General features: G+C 47.0%; 1 protein-coding gene across 3 annotated transcripts in view; it reads right to left on the minus strand.

Annotated features, from left to right (window-relative positions):
* The window catches only part of LOC100231283 (synaptotagmin-like protein 2), a 33,929-nt gene that overhangs the window by 16,123 nt on the left and 662 nt on the right, over nucleotides 1-17,144 (minus strand). For 2 of the 3 annotated variants that reach the window (XM_030272292.4, XM_072929144.1), the window contains exons 2-3: nucleotides 4,372-4,865; nucleotides 2,059-2,210 (exon numbers count right to left, since the gene is read on the minus strand). In XM_030272292.4, the coding sequence (XP_030128152.4) occupies nucleotides 2,059-2,210; nucleotides 4,372-4,472 (253 nt within the window). In that variant the 5' untranslated portion in view covers nucleotides 4,473-4,865. Of the gene's footprint in view, nucleotides 1-2,058; nucleotides 2,211-4,371; nucleotides 4,866-12,902; nucleotides 12,978-17,144 lie in introns of all 3 variants that reach the window. The other variant, XM_072929143.1, reaches the window with a different exon arrangement.

Below are 17,144 nucleotides of genomic sequence, written 5' to 3' on the forward strand. Positions count from 1 at the left end.
TCACTGAACATTGTTTTAAGAGACAGAGCCCGAGGCATGGTTGGTGGCACGTGCTGGCCATGGCACGTGTGGGCACAGCAGGGCACACCGAGGAGGTTTATTGATACAGTGAGCCACATCCTCCTCTTCTGTCTCAGACCTGGGGGAGGGAGGTGCCAGCAGGGAGCTGTGCTGGAAGTGAAGGGCCCAGACACAGAGCTCCCACGCTTTCCCTCTGCCTGTCATGGTTGAAAAGACCTCGACAACCAAAGACTGCCTTAATTTCTCATCCCTCTTGCAAAGGCTCTGTGTTGGACTTGCTCTTCACTGGCACTTCCCCCTCAGACAGAGCTCCTCATTCCTGGCTGGCAGAGGCAACAGGAAGCCTTCATTCACTTCCACCCATCCAAATCCCTGCCCTGAAAAATGGCTCAGCCACTGCCACAGCTATGCCTGGCTCCTATCACCACAAACAGTTTAGTACATTATAATCCATCAAGACAAGCAATATGCCTTTGCTAACTTTAGGATGAGACAATAGAAGAAGCAAATTCCAACAGAAATCAGCAGTGGCCTGAGCAGGTTAACTTGCCCATACATGTATTTTTATACATCTGTATAAAACTGACAGGCAGTCCTGCTTTAACACTTTTACTCATTTTCTTCCTTCTTAAAACAGCATTAGTCAAGTAATGCACGTGCAATGACTCTTGCATACTACTGCTGCATTAGTAAGGAGATTGTTTTATATGTGTCCTGAGACATCATCTGATATGTGCACATCAGCCCTAAAAGTTAAATATAAAACCAGGAGTACTTCAAATTCTGCTTTCCTGAAGTGGGCAGAGAGTTAAGGGAGCAAGGCAAAGGGCAGACAATCCTGTTCACTGCAGGCTGGTGGTTGGGCTGTAGATCATTTGCCTGACCTGGGTGCTGGCAGAGAGGCTGCAGAAGCTCTGCCCCTCCATGCCAAGAGGGTGCAAGAACAAATGCATATCCTCAAAAAAGAGAACATGCTCTGCAGAAAAGCCAGGCGCCTCTGCCAAGTGGAAAACGTTTTATATGTTTTAGCATTCTGGAGGCATGATAAAATAGTAAATTTAATGATATCATGAATTTATAATACCAAGGATAAAAGCAACTTCATATGAAATATGATGGGCCAGTTCTGCATGAGAGGTTCCAATGAATCTGTGCTAAGTTATGAGAGCTGTCAGGAGTAGGTAAAGAGCAAAAATAAAATTAGGTTCTCAGTGAAGTCCCTAGTCAGCATTTAGCTTTCAGAATGTGTCTAAGTAACATGGAGCAAGGAGGGGTACCCTAAATCCAGGCAATTCCTGCTACAGACACATCCTGGCCAGGAAGTTTCACCAAACAAAGGAGTGATCTATACTGCTGCTCCCCTGGCAGAAGGGGAAGCTGGGCCCAGGAATGATGGCTGAACTGAACTGCTGGAGATGACATTTGAGTGCTGGACAGATGCCCCTCTGCCAGGGGCTGTAGCCTTTACTGCAAAAGATCAGAGCCCAGCCATGGGGCCCTCGTTAGAGACAGTGGCAGGCTCTGCTTAGAGCTGCCTGTTGGGGCCAAGGCTCCCCCAGGGCAGCAGCAGCAGCCAGTAACTCCCCAGCCATGGCTGAGGATCTGTGACTGCCCACCCTGCAAACCATCCAGGAGTGACACTTCTTTGACCCACATATGTCAACTTGATGCCAGAACAGAAACTGTCCTACATCATCCCATTCTCTTTTTACTTCTGTGGTAAGATATGACACCAATGACCTCTAGCAAACAGAAATTTTGGGGAAAAAAAGAAAAAAAAAATAGCTGAAGTGGGGAAAAGGCATTCACTGCACGTGGCTTTTGCCTTGGTTCTCTGCCACACTAATTATTTCTTTGGGCCCTGATTTTGATAACAAGAGATGTTTTTCTGGTACTGAAAACATAGATGAAAATCCCTTTATCACAAACCAGGGACTGGTTCTCAACAGACTGCCAGTACAGGGAGAATCCCATCCTGGACCAATTTTTTTCTGTTCCATCAATTTGTTTTCTTAAGATGCACACTAACATACTTACTTTCTAGTTTGCCCTTTTTCCTTCTGATTGATGCTCGAAGTAGATCCGGCCCTGCCAAGTCCTCCTGGAACCGTTTTGCCTTCACTTCTGAAAACCATTCACCTGTCACAAACTTCTTCTTCTTTTCATCTGTGATGGAGCCTTGTATCCTTCTGAAAGGCAGTGCAAGCATTACACACCAAGCAGATCCTCAGCATTCAGCTTCCCCTGAGCTACCTTTGCAAAATGTCCGTGGGTTCACCTCTCTGACACTACGAAGGATCCAGAGATTATTCTCTGCAATCACAAGAGCCAAAGCAGCATAAAAACAGCAGCTGATTTACTCTTTATCTGAAATGGTAACAGCACCTTTTAAACACAGGCTTTCACCTCTTCCAATTCCAAATCCAAATCATTCACCTGGCAAGGAGATTTTCCACTTGCTTGGCTGCCCTGAGGGTTAAGGAAGGGGTGGGGCTGTTTGTCTGTCTTGCACTTCTCCATTGTATTTGTTTATTAATCTATTTATGGCAAAACCTTTTGGACCAAATTTGCTGCAAACCACAGAAACAAATAATGATATTTAGGGAAGCAACCCTGTCCCTGCGCATTCTCCCTGGACACTGCTCCTCTCCCTGCTCCCCTGCCATGCCTATTCTGGCACTTGCATGGTTAGCTCTCCCTCCTAAGCATGGCTTCTCCTACTGTACCTTACTTGGGCACACCCAGGGCTGATTTTTGGCACCTAAACCTGTCAGTGCTCTGTTGCCAGCCCGTACTCTAATTCTCCTCACCATGCTTGCTGAATTAGCTGTTTTCAGCAGCTCACCACAGTTCAGGGCTTCTGTGAAACCTGGGAGCCAGAGGAAGCTCCTTCCTCAGCCCAGTTCTCAGCACGAAAAGGGGGAAAACCCCCAGATAACCCTGGAGCCTTGAAGGGTCACGTTTGGCTGCCTAAAGGCCAGGAGGGAGCAGGAATATCTGGGCTCAAGCCTCTGCAGGCCATGCTGGGGACTCAAGAGAAGCTCCCATCTAGACAAGGACAGCACTGCCTCCATTCACTGCCTCTCAAGGTGCTGGGCCAGAGGAAATAGTTATTTTAACCTTGCTGACAGCAGATCAAGGAAATGCCATTGACTTCATTTTGCCCAGCAGGCAGGTTGTGTTGAAACTAAACATGTCTTACCGCAGGTAGCCAAACTGACAGCAAGGGGCTCTGGGCAGGACTTAATTCACTCCCAAATCAAAGCCTCCTGTGCAACAGCTTTCAAATAGAAGTGAAACAAAACGAAAATAATCCAAACACTCTTTTTACCAAACCTCCATTTCAGAGGAAAAATTTACTCCATTTCAGAAACAACAAACAAACTCCAAAAGAAATAAAAACCAAACCATTTTGAAATTGTTTCAATTCAGAGGAGAGGTAAGAAGAGCATGCAGACACATACATCCTAAGTCCAGGCTTCTGGCTTACAGTTGTTTCCCCAGCTCCCACCTCCAAGCAGAGGTCAGGGCACATAGGAGCCTGCAGCAAAGCTCCCTGCTCCCTTTTTAAGCCTTGAGCATCCTTTCTGTATGGGCCTTACTCTTTTTTTTTGGCTCAATAGCAAATTGAAGACTTGCATCCTTAGTTGGGGTAAACTGGCACAGTGCCATCCACCCCCACTGAGTTACTAATTTCTTGCCATGGAGAATTCAGTGCCAGTTCCCTGAGCCTGCTGCACAGGCACACATGGTCTAATGGCTGGCATTTAAAAAGCAACAGCAGCAACAAGCAATCCTGATCAACCAGACCTGAGCTCCAGGATGGCCAGTGGCAGAGGAGCTGAACTGATCCAGAATCCCTGGCTCTGAAACAGCTCCCTGCAAACCTCTGGCAGATCATGTAGCCTCTAACCACCCCTCTCTGTATGACATCCATCTCAGAAAAACACGGGGCAACATAAAACAGAGAAGGGGATATAAAATCCCACTTTGAAACACACTATGGCTTTTCTGTGCTACCAGGTGAGTTAAACAACCTTGAGTTACTCCCCTGCTCAGACCTCTGCCATCAAGAAATCAGCGTCTTCCCCCACTGAACAGGAAAGGGGTGACTGCCCTTGGCATCTCTGAGGGCTGACAATTAACTCAAAAGGAGAGTCCCCTCCTGCAAGGAGGGATGGCTGAGAAAGATGAGGTACAATGAAAAGACCTATCAGGATCTGAGCAAAAGGGACAGCACTGCTGCAACCTGCACCTCTCCTTGATCACAAACACACACATGCTCCTCTCTCTAAGTGAAAAAGTCTTCCCCAAGGGAAGCTCACATCCTGCTGCCACACACTCTCTCACCTGATGCGATCCCCATCCTTCTTCTTCAGCTCTGCATCTCTCTGCAGAACCTTCATCAGCTTTTCATACTCCTCCTCGGTCAGGAAGCTCAAGTCCAACATCTTCCCTCCTGTGTTCTTCAGCTCTTCAGATGGCTGGAGCGGAGACAGAGCAGGCACTAATCCAGCCCAGGCTGCCACGGTGCCATGGGCAGCCCCTCAGAGGGGTGCAGAGACAGGATTCACCACGGCACGGCTCGGGTGGAACTCGCCCTAGCACTGGACTTGCACTCCCAGGCCCTTGGCTGGCACGGTTCTGTGCTCTGCATGCCTTCCCCTGCCAGGAAACTCTCTCAGCAAAGTCAGGCTCCTTTGCTTTGTCCAGGCAGAGCTGCAGTGATGTGCCAGCGCCAGGCTCGGAGCCGCCTCAGCAGGCACCAAAGCTGCCCTCAGCCACGGCACCTCCGGCATGTGCTCTGCTCAGCAGGCACGTCTGCTCCCGGAGCTCCAGCATCCCTGCAAAGAAACAGCACCCAGATGCCTTTTATGATAAGCGTGACATATGCTAAGGGAATGTTTACATTGGGGGTTTTTATTTGTTCTCCAGCACAAGCTCCAAAACAGGCTGCCCTACTTTCCTCCCTGTCCTAGAGCTCCTCACGTGGTATTAACCTAACCAAGACAATGTTTTATTTTAGCCCTTTCCGACTAACAGACAAACAGTTGACTCAGCATGCTACCAACAAAATAAGCATATAAATTACCAAATTGCTTGCTTGTTTTTTATCTCCATTCTTCTTATCCTCATTTCTTTATGCCCTAATGAGACCAAGGATAACCAGCCAACTTTTGTAAAGCAATCGGAAGATGAGAGAACAGCAACCTGCAAGCATTTCTGGTGCATGTTATGCTGTGAAATACCAGGGGCTGCTCATTTTCTAATATGTGTGCCCTTTGCTTTATGCTGCACTGATATTTGCTATTCAAACACTACTGGTGCAGATCACTTTGTGTTTCAAAAGACAGTGAAAATGGCCAGAGGTGCAGGGCGTGGCGGAAAGGTAAAACAAGCACTGCCTTGCCACTTTATTCCTTCTCCTCTCTCCTGGCCAACTTGAGGGCTGTAAGGCCCACTTTTGAGGGAGGAAAAGTTCTGCTCCTGTCCATGGAGGCAGTTTCTGCCTCACTCAATTTTTCTACTGTTTCCAAACCTTTCAAGTGTTTGTATCTTTCATGATACTTTGCTATTTCTTCCAAAACCACAGCCTTGGGAGTCAGATAATTTAAAATTAATAAATCCCATCTTTCATGGCAAACATGATCTGAAGGTCACAGGCCCATTCCCTAACCTTTAGTCTCTAATCTATGCCTTTGAGGGTACCAACCTTAGCCTTTCCAGGCCACCTATTTCAGTGCTTTGCTGTCAGCAAGAAACTTCTTCCTATTGCTACCCGATTGACACATGATAGGTGTCACCCCATCCTTGCTGGCACAGGAATTATTCCTTTGCAGCCATCCTCACTGGGCTTGACACCTCAGCCTCCCTGTTAACTAACCACAGCTCCTTGAGATCCCTCAAAGCTGGCATTTTCATAATTTTTGTCACTTCTTTGGACAGTCTAGATGGTGCACCTCTTTCATCAAGTGACCCACCCAAAGCTGAGAACCCGTGCTTCAGCTGAACTTGGCTCATTTGACATCATTTCACGGATTTACCTTATTTTACAGATGACGAACTCAGAAATGTTTGTGCTTTTTGTAATGGTGTAACAACATGTTAAAAGAAAGAACAGGCATCTGACCATAATGTTTACAAATAAATACCACAGAACACTGCAAAAAAAAGCTAATAAAAGGAATGGCATTGTCATAAAAACTCTTCCCTTTTTTTTGTAAAAAAATGCTCATTTCCTATTTCTTTAAGGCAAGAATGGCTGTGTTTGTCACACTACAATATAGCCTTTATCATGTGAGAAACTATCCATACCACTCTAAATAGTTTAAACAGAAACAATAATAAAAAAGCCCTGGTGAATCTCTACTGTTTAAACCTACATTTGATCCAGCTTTCCATGGCTCTTCCATGCTTAGTTCCATCTACTCTTCTCTGGCTCTCAGGCACAATCCTACTTCTACAAAGACATTCACAGAATTTTCTAGGACAGATTTTTGAAAAGTTATCTAGGGACATATCACAGTATTTGCCTCTCAAGAACTTTTATTTATTTTTAACAAACCCCATGACATGTGGGCTGAAACTACTTCAGAAAATATTTTCAGAGAAGACTCATATTTATTCATCAGTACGGCAGTCAATTAAAAATAAAGGCTACTTCTTTGTAAAGAGCGGTTTTTTTTCTTTCCCGTGAAAATGTTTTTTTCTTACTGAAATAGCTACTCTAGAAGGAAAAGGTTAACAGAAATCAAGAGCCAACTCCTTTTGTTTTATATAGTTAAAAATCAAACCACTTGATGCACCTGCTGTGGGAAAGTGAGCTGCCCCAGAAGATCGCTCCACCGGAGGTGGAAGTTGTGCTGGAAGTGTCAGGAGCTGCAAAGCTGTTGACCCAGACATTCAGGAATTAACAAGCCTGGGAAATGATCTCCATCTGCAGCATGTCTATGGGGCTGTCCCTGCCCCACTGAGCCTGGACAGCCCCTGATGGGAGCCCCATCCCTGTCTTGGGCAGTGCAGAGGCTCCAAAGGAGAATCCCTCCAGGAACCACTCGGGTGCAGAGCTGCCGGAGATCACCTCTAGGTCAGGGGTGGCTCCGTGAGGTGGAAAAGTCTCTCCTCCAGCCCGTGCTTTCAAAGAAAGACTCAGCAGTCTCTGTTGTCTGGTCAGGCAGTTTATTGCAAGTTATCCAAAAGATTTTCTTCTCAGACTGCTGTGGTTTGCTCACAGCTCAGGCAGAGGCACACACACACCCTGACATCCTCTCTGACTCCCGACTGCTTCTTCTCTCCCCCCTCCCAGGGCTGGTGCTGCCTTTTATATGGTACATTACGTGTTACATGTTTATAGTTTTTCCCCAATGCCTATTACCTATATTAAATTATGCTCTTCTACTCTAAACCAATCTGTGAGTGCCAACATTACCAAGAACATGGAGATAAGGAAGAAGAAAGAAGGAGAACAGGGCAGGCCCAAATCCCTCCATCTTAAAACTTCTGACCCCCATGTACAAAACCAAAACCCCCCTGTACAGCACTCAAAAATTCTTCCCTCTACTTTGTGACAACTTCTACTATAATATCTAAACTTTTGTGACTTCTTGTGCTTCCTGCAAGGTTGGTAAATCATTCCATGGTTCAAATCCAAAATCACAGCTGTTTCCAGCTGCCTGCCAGAGTCTCAAATGCTTCTGACCTGGACCCAGAACATCCAAAACTGTCTGAGGGACATGTTGAGTTTCGACACAGAGCATTAAGGGAGAGTGTGCTAATTGCTCACCTGGGTCTGCAAGTGCAATGCATGAAGGACAAGAAGGAGCTGACAGGTACAGAACATTATCAGGCAGGCACAGTGCTCCGTGCCAACCATCGCCTGCTCCCCCCATTGCTTCATCCCCGAGGCAGGCTCACACTCCTGCTGCAGCACACACAGCTTGCATTGGCTCTGTTGGATTGCACATGATCCTCTCCCCTAACAAAGCCTTGTTAATGGACAGTTTGGACACCACAGGGGTGATGTAGTACAAACACCTAAAACAGCACGAAAGCCAGGACCCCTTGGGTCCCACACAGATAAAAACAATTTCTGCATGTCCTGCCCAGCCCTGGCCTTGCCATCTCTGCAAACAGCTGGGAAGGAAAACACAAAAGCCTTGCAGCTCTGTAGGGCAATGACAGGAGTCACTGCACAGTGCTGGGGCAGATTTTACCCCAGACTGAGGCTTCTTCAGTGCAAGCACTTTATTTAGCTCACTGATGTAAGCTGCTTGTGGACAAACTGATAAGCACAAAGAAAGTTGCACTCTCCTTCCCTCTCACCAGTGTGAGACCCCTCCTAGGTCAGGATTACTCTCTGGTGACAGGAGCAAAATGGAGAGTCGTAAAAAAGTGAATTGTTTGTGTCCAGATAGGCAACTTCTACCCCAGCCTATGGCCCACCATGCAGAACAAACCTGGGCTGCCCTCAGGTTCTGCACCACCACGACACCCCAACACAGGAGTCCTGACATTTCACAGCAAGGAGATGGGTAAAATTGTCATGGCTACAGGGAAGACCTTAGATCTGAACAGAGAAGCAAGCCGGATGTCCAAAGGACCTTCGCTCCTCCAACTGCTTTTCTGGGGAAGAGAACCTCACAAAGATCAACTCCCATGCCCAGCCCTGTTGACAAATGCTGGGTGTGGAGGAGGTGTGGAGACAAGCAGCAGCAGGACCCACCATGTGGCACGACTGGCTGCATCTCCTACTGTGATAGCTTTTGATTTCTGGTGGCCGGAAATCACCTGCTCCATTTTGCAGACCTGTGTCACAGCCATGGCTCCTCTTTACAGACAAAGGAAGTTTGTTGTTTGCTCATTCCAGGTGTTACTCAGGGAGCTTTGCTCATACCTCACACCCTGCTTAGTCCCAGACTAGTTTACTACAGAACTGCTCAGCAGTGTTCAGGTGCAAAAAGGCTCTTTCCAAAGGCTGCAGCCCTCAGGATGTTCACCTGTGGGACTGTGTTTTGCAGTGCCAGGAGAGCTGGTGCAAGCCATGGCCAGCTGCAGCCCTGCAGCCAGGAGGGACACAGGCAATGCCAGCCTTCCACAGGGCACAGCACATGGCTCTGCCAAGCCCCCAGACAGAGGAGAGCTCTGATCACCTGCAGAAAAGCTAAGAAGGTTACTAATAAAAGTAGTGGAGAAGAATGTTGTTCCAGAAGCTGTTTGGGTTTTTTTAAGTAACTCTCTTTCAAATAGTTTGATCAGATAAAAATCAAAAGCTTGCTTGGCCTGGCAGGTGTGAAACATCCCCTTTCAGAAAGGCAGATGCTGAAGGGGCTGCATTTTCATTTTAGTTCTGGGAGGTTTAACTGAGCTCGAAACAGAACTATGGTAATGCTCTGCGTAACTAACTCAAGTGTGAGCTGCTCAGGTACCCAGTACAGCTCAGTGCCCTTGCTGACATCTACCTACAGACAAAAATCATTTGTAGGCCATCTGCAGGGCACACCAATCTTTGTTCTGATTTCTCAGCATGCACCTTTCCTTCAAAATGCTGCACCTCTTCCTCAGCACTGGGATGTGCACAGGTTAGTAATACACACCAGGGGCCAAGCAGATTTCATTGACTAGACACTGAGTGGCATGTAAAGGGAGAGGAGGAATTTAGGTACTGTAACATGACAAATTGGTAGTCAAGACCCCGTTCCATCACCTAGGTGAGCAGAGGACCATCCAGACCCACCTCACCCTTTAGACCTGCAGCTGCACATAGGTCCATGTAATATAGATATGAAAACCTGCTAACACAAAGCATAACAAAACCTGGAACAGATAATACTGATCTCACAGGACTATCCATAGCCCAGTGAAAACAGCAGCTAACAGAAAAGGCTGTTGTCCACACCTCTTCATCATACATCATGTCACAGTGTAAGGAAATAACTTTCTTTTGTTTTACAATGTGTGGACACTTCCCAGTACCCTCATTAGTCAAGACAGCCCTTGTAGGGCAGGTCAAAACCAAGAGAAGCATTGTATTAAGAATGATGGATGTGGTCCTGGCACCCACAGTCATACTGCAGTTCCCAGTATGTGCTGTAGTTAACAGCACCAGAAAGATTTAGTGCCAAAACTGCCATACCTAGAGAGTCCATGATCAGCCATGTGCCCCTCTCTGTCTCAGGTTGGAAAGTCCAGCCCCACTCTTCCTCCCATCTGATTGCTTCTACAATCAGTGAAATATGCAGAGGCATTGCCATGATTACTTTATTTCTATTTTACTATTATTTTATTTTTATTATCAGGCAAAACACTGACAGCCATTACAATGCTCATTGTCATAATACTATAATATTTAATGGCTGTCCTTTGCCAGCAGAGAAAAAAATAAAAAGCAAACTGTAGGATGATCTCTTTGTGAGGGATGGGCTGAAAACCAGCATTAAAATCTCCTGTCTATGGGGCTGGGCTGTCTGTCCCTGCCTGGACAGTTTGGAGGGGGCTGTGACCCCCGTGTGTGCCCTGTGTTTGTGCCCAGAGCTGGCTGCAGCTGGCACTGGCCATGGTCACCAAGGGGAGGCTGCGAGTGGTGGGGCAGCTGCAGGGGCCAGCTGTGAGTCCCACTTCAGCCTGTGGCAGCTCAGCTGATCCAAGTGCTCCCATTTACACACAGACAAGCCCTCAAGGTGCAAAAATACAGACAGGAAAGGTATTGCTCAAGCTTACAAACACTGCTCTTAAAGAATGAAATTGCTGGGAAGTAGCACAGTGCTCCTAAGACAGCCAAGGGCTGTCCCAGGGAGAAGGCACATGGCTGAACAGCAGACACCCCTACCCAGCCTATTCTGCCTGTGGCCACACTCACACCACTAACCCTGTTACTCTTTCTCTGTGCTCACATCTCCCCTCTCACTCTAATGAAATTAATATATGAAATACCTGCCTTTTGTTGAGTTGTTGTGAAACTCCACAGCATCATGACAGCTCTTCCACGGTGCATTATTTTCTCCTAATTTGCAATAAACCACTTGCAGCTCTGAACTGTCTACTCTTCTGCTGCCTAAGAAAGTGAAATGAGAGAAAGAGACCTACAGCTCCTACCCAAAACCCTCCTAAGCAGTTAAGTCATATACAAATGGCCTTCAGATGAGAGACAGCTGATAAGATAAAGAATAACTTCAAACACAGCAGGCAACTGTGGTCCCCAGAGCAGTCCACATCTAAACACATCTGTTACCATCACACAGGAAATGTCAAGGCCAAATTCTGGCAAGGCCAGATCCATAATTGCTCAAGCTCAACTACTCACAGACTTTACACATATTTTTCTCTGTTCAGTGAGGGCTGTAGATGACAGAGTGCCATTCCCACCTCAGAAAGAACAATGAGCAGCTCATGCTGTTGGTGACCCCCACTGAGGGCAGCTTTGGCAGGCCCTGAGGGGCAGCCAGAAGAGAGCAACTCTGACCCTAGGGATGGCTCTCCACTCCAGTGTGCATCCCACAACAAAAAACTACAGCTCAGTTCATTCTGAGCACAGCCCTGGGTGGTTTCTCTCAGATCAAGTCATTGCTTCACATCACACTTCCCAATAATGTCCAGCATGATGGAAAATCTCTGCTCTTTTATTAAAATCTCCTCCCTCCCCCTCCCTTTAGGCAGCTTTAGTGAAGGATGTCCATTGATCAAGAATGGCCCTGAGCTGGCACAGAGGAATTGCAGGAATTTATCAGAACAAGCAGGTCTCTAGCCCAGCCCCTCAAGAACAGCCAGCTGAAGATATTTTAGAACAACAATACAATGCTAAGCCGAAAAACAATGATCAAACTCCCCTATTCACTGCACATGGGGAATGCATAACTGAGGAAATGGGTGAATTCTGCCTATCTGCACTCAGCCTCAGAAATACTTTGGCTTCCAGAGAACATCCCAGACCCAGGACATTACAGAAGCCTCAGTTAAGGATGCATAAGGATTTTTCCTCCCCTCTATATTTCTACGCAATGCAATGTAACCACCACATGAATAATTATCTCCACTGAACTCTACTCATCTCCTTCTAACAAGGAACTGCATGGGTGGAATTTGCATTACACACAATTTACTTCCTTTTAGCCATTTTTAGTTAAATGAACCATCCTTTGGTTCCCACCTAGGATAAACAAAAGACTGAGCTTCTCAGTCTTAATCATTATTTCCTAGAACCAACATTGCCAAAATAAAAACACCCATCAGAGAAGATTAACTCAGACTCCTTAAGGTCAGCAAGCTCTTTAATTGGTAATAAACTGATCATGCAAAGCTATAGTCTAAATATTTGAGAGTTCTGTTTATTTCATAGGTGGGAACTATTTGCAGAGCTTGCAGGATGTAGTTCATTGTAATTCTGCAGATTGCCACAACACAAATAAACAAGCACAGCCACCTGGGACACCAAGAAATTCCCCAATATCCCAGTGAACAGGGATGGCTGGATCTCCAGAGAGGATGCCAGGACCTCGGAGATTTTGCTCTGTCACCTGCCAGACCCACTCTGCCTCCAATCACTCCCAGCACAGACATTCCATCCCAATAGCCTTGGTGGAGGCGAGGGGGAAGCCTCCCACACCTCCACTAAAATGCACTTGGCTTTGGGGTGGGGCAGTGGCTTGCACTGAGGTTTGCTCGAAAGCTGCTCTTATGTCCTCAAGAAAACGAGTTCTACAAGGATTTGCATTCCCTGTTTATTAGTTTGGAACAACCCTTCACCCCCAGAGCTTAGCTGTGAGCCAGTTTAGGACATCCTGCTGTGCTTCTGCCACACTGACATTCCCAGCAGAGAAACATCCTGGTGTCCAGGCTTCCCTCCCAGCCAAGGGAGAACAGGCATGCTCCATCACCTTTAAACTCACCTGTCCTGCTAGCAGGGCTTCTAGATGCAAGGTGGTATGATGGGTACTCCTAAAAGCATCTTCTCAGCTGTTACACTGAAAAGGTAAGGACAACTAAATGTATGGTATCTAAAACTGAGCAGCTAACAGCCTAAAGCTAGGACACTGCAATTAATTAGATTAATCACTTCGCTGTCCTCCTTTGTCACTCACTCATCCTCAGAACTCAGGTATTTTCAGTATAAAAAAATGGGAGGTGGAAGGTAAGTTTTGGCTGAGTTCAAACAAAGAAACTGCAGAAGTGGAAGATAAAGAAAAAAGCAACCACCCATGAGAACTTCTGTCTATTATTTTTGACCCAGAAAAATATTTGCTGACCTCAACTGTGCTTTCTTCCAAACATAATTTCTCCATGTTTGCCTGCAGTGGTGACATGTCTTAAATTGCTTTCCTGACCCTGATTGTTATGCCCCAATAGTTGTGAGCTTGCAACACCTACCCTGGTCAGGAGCCCTCCAAATCAGAAGACATTTTATTTAAAAAAAAACACAATGCTAAAACCACCTCATTTTGTGACATGGTGAAGTTAAAAATATGCAGGGCCCAATTCCTTTGTACTCCTATGCCTGCTGAGCTCAATGGCATGAGGCATGGTGATAAATCCCAAGGGAAAACAGTGCTGTTTGTTTAGGAAACTTCACATTCTGAGGGATCCTTCCTTCTGGTCACTGATTATTTTTAAGCCTCAGCTACGCCTGGATGATTCTGAAATACCTTCATTCCTGTTTTGAGTTAACTGTAAAACAGCAGGGTGCATCACATCATTTGAGATATCTGGCAGGTACAATTCCCTCCAACATTCAGGAAAAGGAGTTTTAGAAACACTCTTAGGAAGTAATTGCCTGACCTGTAGTTTCTAGTTATTGATGCCAAAACAAAGAGCATCTACATCCAGAGGCTGGGGTCACCCCACCCATGATGGAAGGGGAGAAAAATGATGCCCAAGGGTCATGTCTGATCTGGGACCCACGCCTTTTTCTCTTCTAATTCCCAAACATGTGCTGAAGCCTAGACTGGTCTGTGCTGGGCCTAGTTCTAGTGCAGAAATGCACTACACTGAAATTTTAACTAAGGCTGTTTTACTTTGTCACCCTGACCTACAGTGAAAGGAAACTCCAGGGGGAGTGAGCCCATTCCTGAACCTGCCACATCCCCTGCTTGTTCCATGAGAAAACAAATTCATACATGGGAATACGTTTTTAACTGGCCACTTTCCTTCCAGAAATCCTGAAAAAATGCAACTTTGCAATGCAAACACAGACTCAGTCATTATTTCACCTGCTGCAGCCATGGATATGCTCTAGGAGCAGGATGACCTGAGTGGGACAGGAGGCCCTGCAGCACTCATGACTTACAAGAAGGCGCCTGCTCCCACTGGCTGTCCCCTGCAATGCTTAGAGGCAAGTGAAAGGTGTAAGTCTGTCCAGTGAAAGGTGACATCCAACACCCACAGCCACGAGGAGGCTAATGCTACCAGAGATGGGTAGTCTCAATTCACAAGGAGATTAAAAGTGAATCAGATGCTACACTAATTTCAGCACAAAACCACAGTTCTCATAGTAGGTTCTCTCTACTGGACAAAGTTGCAGTAGGTAAATTAGCTACAAGCACAGCTATAAATAGATGTGCTTAAACTAGCACAAATCTGCATGTGGACATGGCCTGTCATTTAGTTCAGCTTAACATAAAAGTTTAGACAAACTTGAGTGAGAAGTCCAAACACAGATTGCACTGATTTAATTAAATCACTAAAAATAAAATCAGTATCAGATGATCATCTGGTACCACTTCCTGCACAGACAAGGTGTTTCTTCCATCTGTGCAGCTCCATGAACACTTAGCAACTCTTGAAGGAAGGTGGAGAAAACAGACTTTCTGGATAAAAATAACAAGGTCATCTGAACTGTTGAACAATGTAGTTTTATTTCTAGGTCCTTAAGCTGAATAAGACTGGGAGCTTTTACATGAGCAGTGACGACTCTAATTCTGCCCAGACACACCTGTATGATGATGCTGTTGTGTAAAATGCACATTATGCTGCAGAGGGTAAGATGCTTGCCCAGGGACACTCCATGCTGGTGACTGCTTTGTGGTGTCAGCCCTGGGAGCTGCAGGTCTGCAAGAAGGGAACAGCTTGGGCAGAAGCCCCTCCAGCCATGGAGGCTCAGCCAAGCAGTCACCCAGAGCAGTTCCCAGCAGTGTCTTCCCTGGGTGAGCTTCTAATCCCATCTGGTTTGGCTCACCAGGATGAACTGCACCATTAGGTTTAACTTGCAAAAAAAAATGTAACTTGGTTTTGAATCGAGTGTCACTAAGAGCCCTTATATTTCTCAGGCTCTGACGTCTGTTTACACCCCAGGACAGCCTTGTACTCCTTTCAACTTTGTTGCAAACATTTATCATTGCTTTGTTTTTTCTCCCCCCACCCCAACACACACACTCCCCTGCGACATCTCTGGGTGCAGATAACAATATTGATTTAAATGCAATCAAAGTGAGCCTCATGTACAATGAACACTTTGTCCCACGTTGTGCCATACCGTGGCAAGAGCTGCCTCTTTCCCAGGGATGGAGGCCCATTAAAGGGATATAATTTATGAGTTCAAGAGGAATAAAACAAGTTTGCAGTTCAATTACAGGATTGTGCAGGAGAGCAGAAACTTGGGTCACCACGTGCAGTTTCTCAGATATTCTGCCAGAGTGGAACAGGGAGGAGGTAAGGGAAATGGGTTCAGCCCTCAGAACCAATAACTCCTGCCTGCTGACAGCCTCACAGAAGTTTCACAGGGACAGGTCAGTAGATCTTCACTGCCTGACCATGCCCTGTGGGCTGCCCAGGGGGCAGAGATGCAGTAGCCTAGAATGGTCTATAGCATCACTGGAGAGAATATGCTCCACTGCAAACTATTTAATGTGAAAATGACTCAGTGCCAAAGCAATCCAAGAAAAGACATAAGAACCAAATATGTCATAGGCCGTGGGTTACCATGGCTTATACACCAGCACTGATCACACTGGAGAGATGGCTGCAAAGGGAGCAGAAATTAATAAATGCTGGTTTTATTGCCATGTCAAACATTTACAACAATGAAGTATGAACACGGAAGTAAATAAAACCAGGATTGACAGGGGAGACTAGGAAAATACAGACAAAACAGCAGAAGTCACAGGGAAGTGACACATCACATTCCATGTTTTTACTAGTAATTTAGAATACAAAGTGAGGAAGTAATAACAAAAAGTACACTATAAATCATCAAAAGTACACTTTATTTTCTAGGACTTTCCTTTTTTGAAAGTTTTTTATGACAGATTTTCTCTACAGGGAAAGTTGTGGATGCCCCATCCCTGGAAGTGTCCAAGGCCAGGTTGGATGGGGCTTGAACAACTTGATTTAGAGTAAGGTGTACCTGCTCATGGCAGGGAGCTGGAATGGGGTGATCTTCAGACCCAAACTATTCTGGTTCTATGATCTCTCCTCTGAAAACCAGCAGCTGCCTAACAAACTTAATTTTAATAGATGGGACAAAAGCCACTCTGTGACTAATTGCAAAAGGCTTTGATAACGCAATTCATCGATGCAAGATGAGATACCCTTTGATTTGAACAGCCCAAAGTCTCGGCCACACCCACAGGAACGATGCCCCATGTCAAGGCAGGGCCCCGGCAGCCCGGTCGGCAGGACCAGCCCCGAGCCGTCCCTGCAGGGCCGGGAAAGTCACGGCCGGCTCGGTGCGCTCGGCCCCGCCGGACCCGAGCGCTGCCGCGGAGCACACGGGCACCTGAAACCGCGTCCCGCCGGCACTGCCGCCCCCGCCGCGGGCACCGAGGCTGTCCCCGGGTCCTGCCCGGCAGCTGCTCCGTGCAGCTCCACCCCACACTCCCACCCGCTGCCGGGCACCTCCGTCCGCTCCCAGCGCCGCCCGGCCGGCGAGCGGGGCTCGGCTGGCACCGCTGTGTCCCGGCGGCGGCCGGACCCGGCACACGGACAGGGACAGGGACACGGACAGGGACACGGACCCGGCACACGGACCCGGCACACGGGCACGGACAGGGACACAGACAGGGACACGGACACGGACACGGACAGGGACACGGACAGGGACACGGACTGGGACACGGCACACGGACACGGACAGGGACACGGCACACGGACACGGACACGGCACACGGCCACGGCCACGGCCACGGACACGGACACGG

Source organism: Taeniopygia guttata, chromosome 4A (genome assembly GCF_048771995.1).
Source record: "Taeniopygia guttata chromosome 4A, bTaeGut7.mat, whole genome shotgun sequence".
NCBI classification, from domain to species: Eukaryota; Metazoa; Chordata; class Aves; order Passeriformes; family Estrildidae; genus Taeniopygia; species Taeniopygia guttata.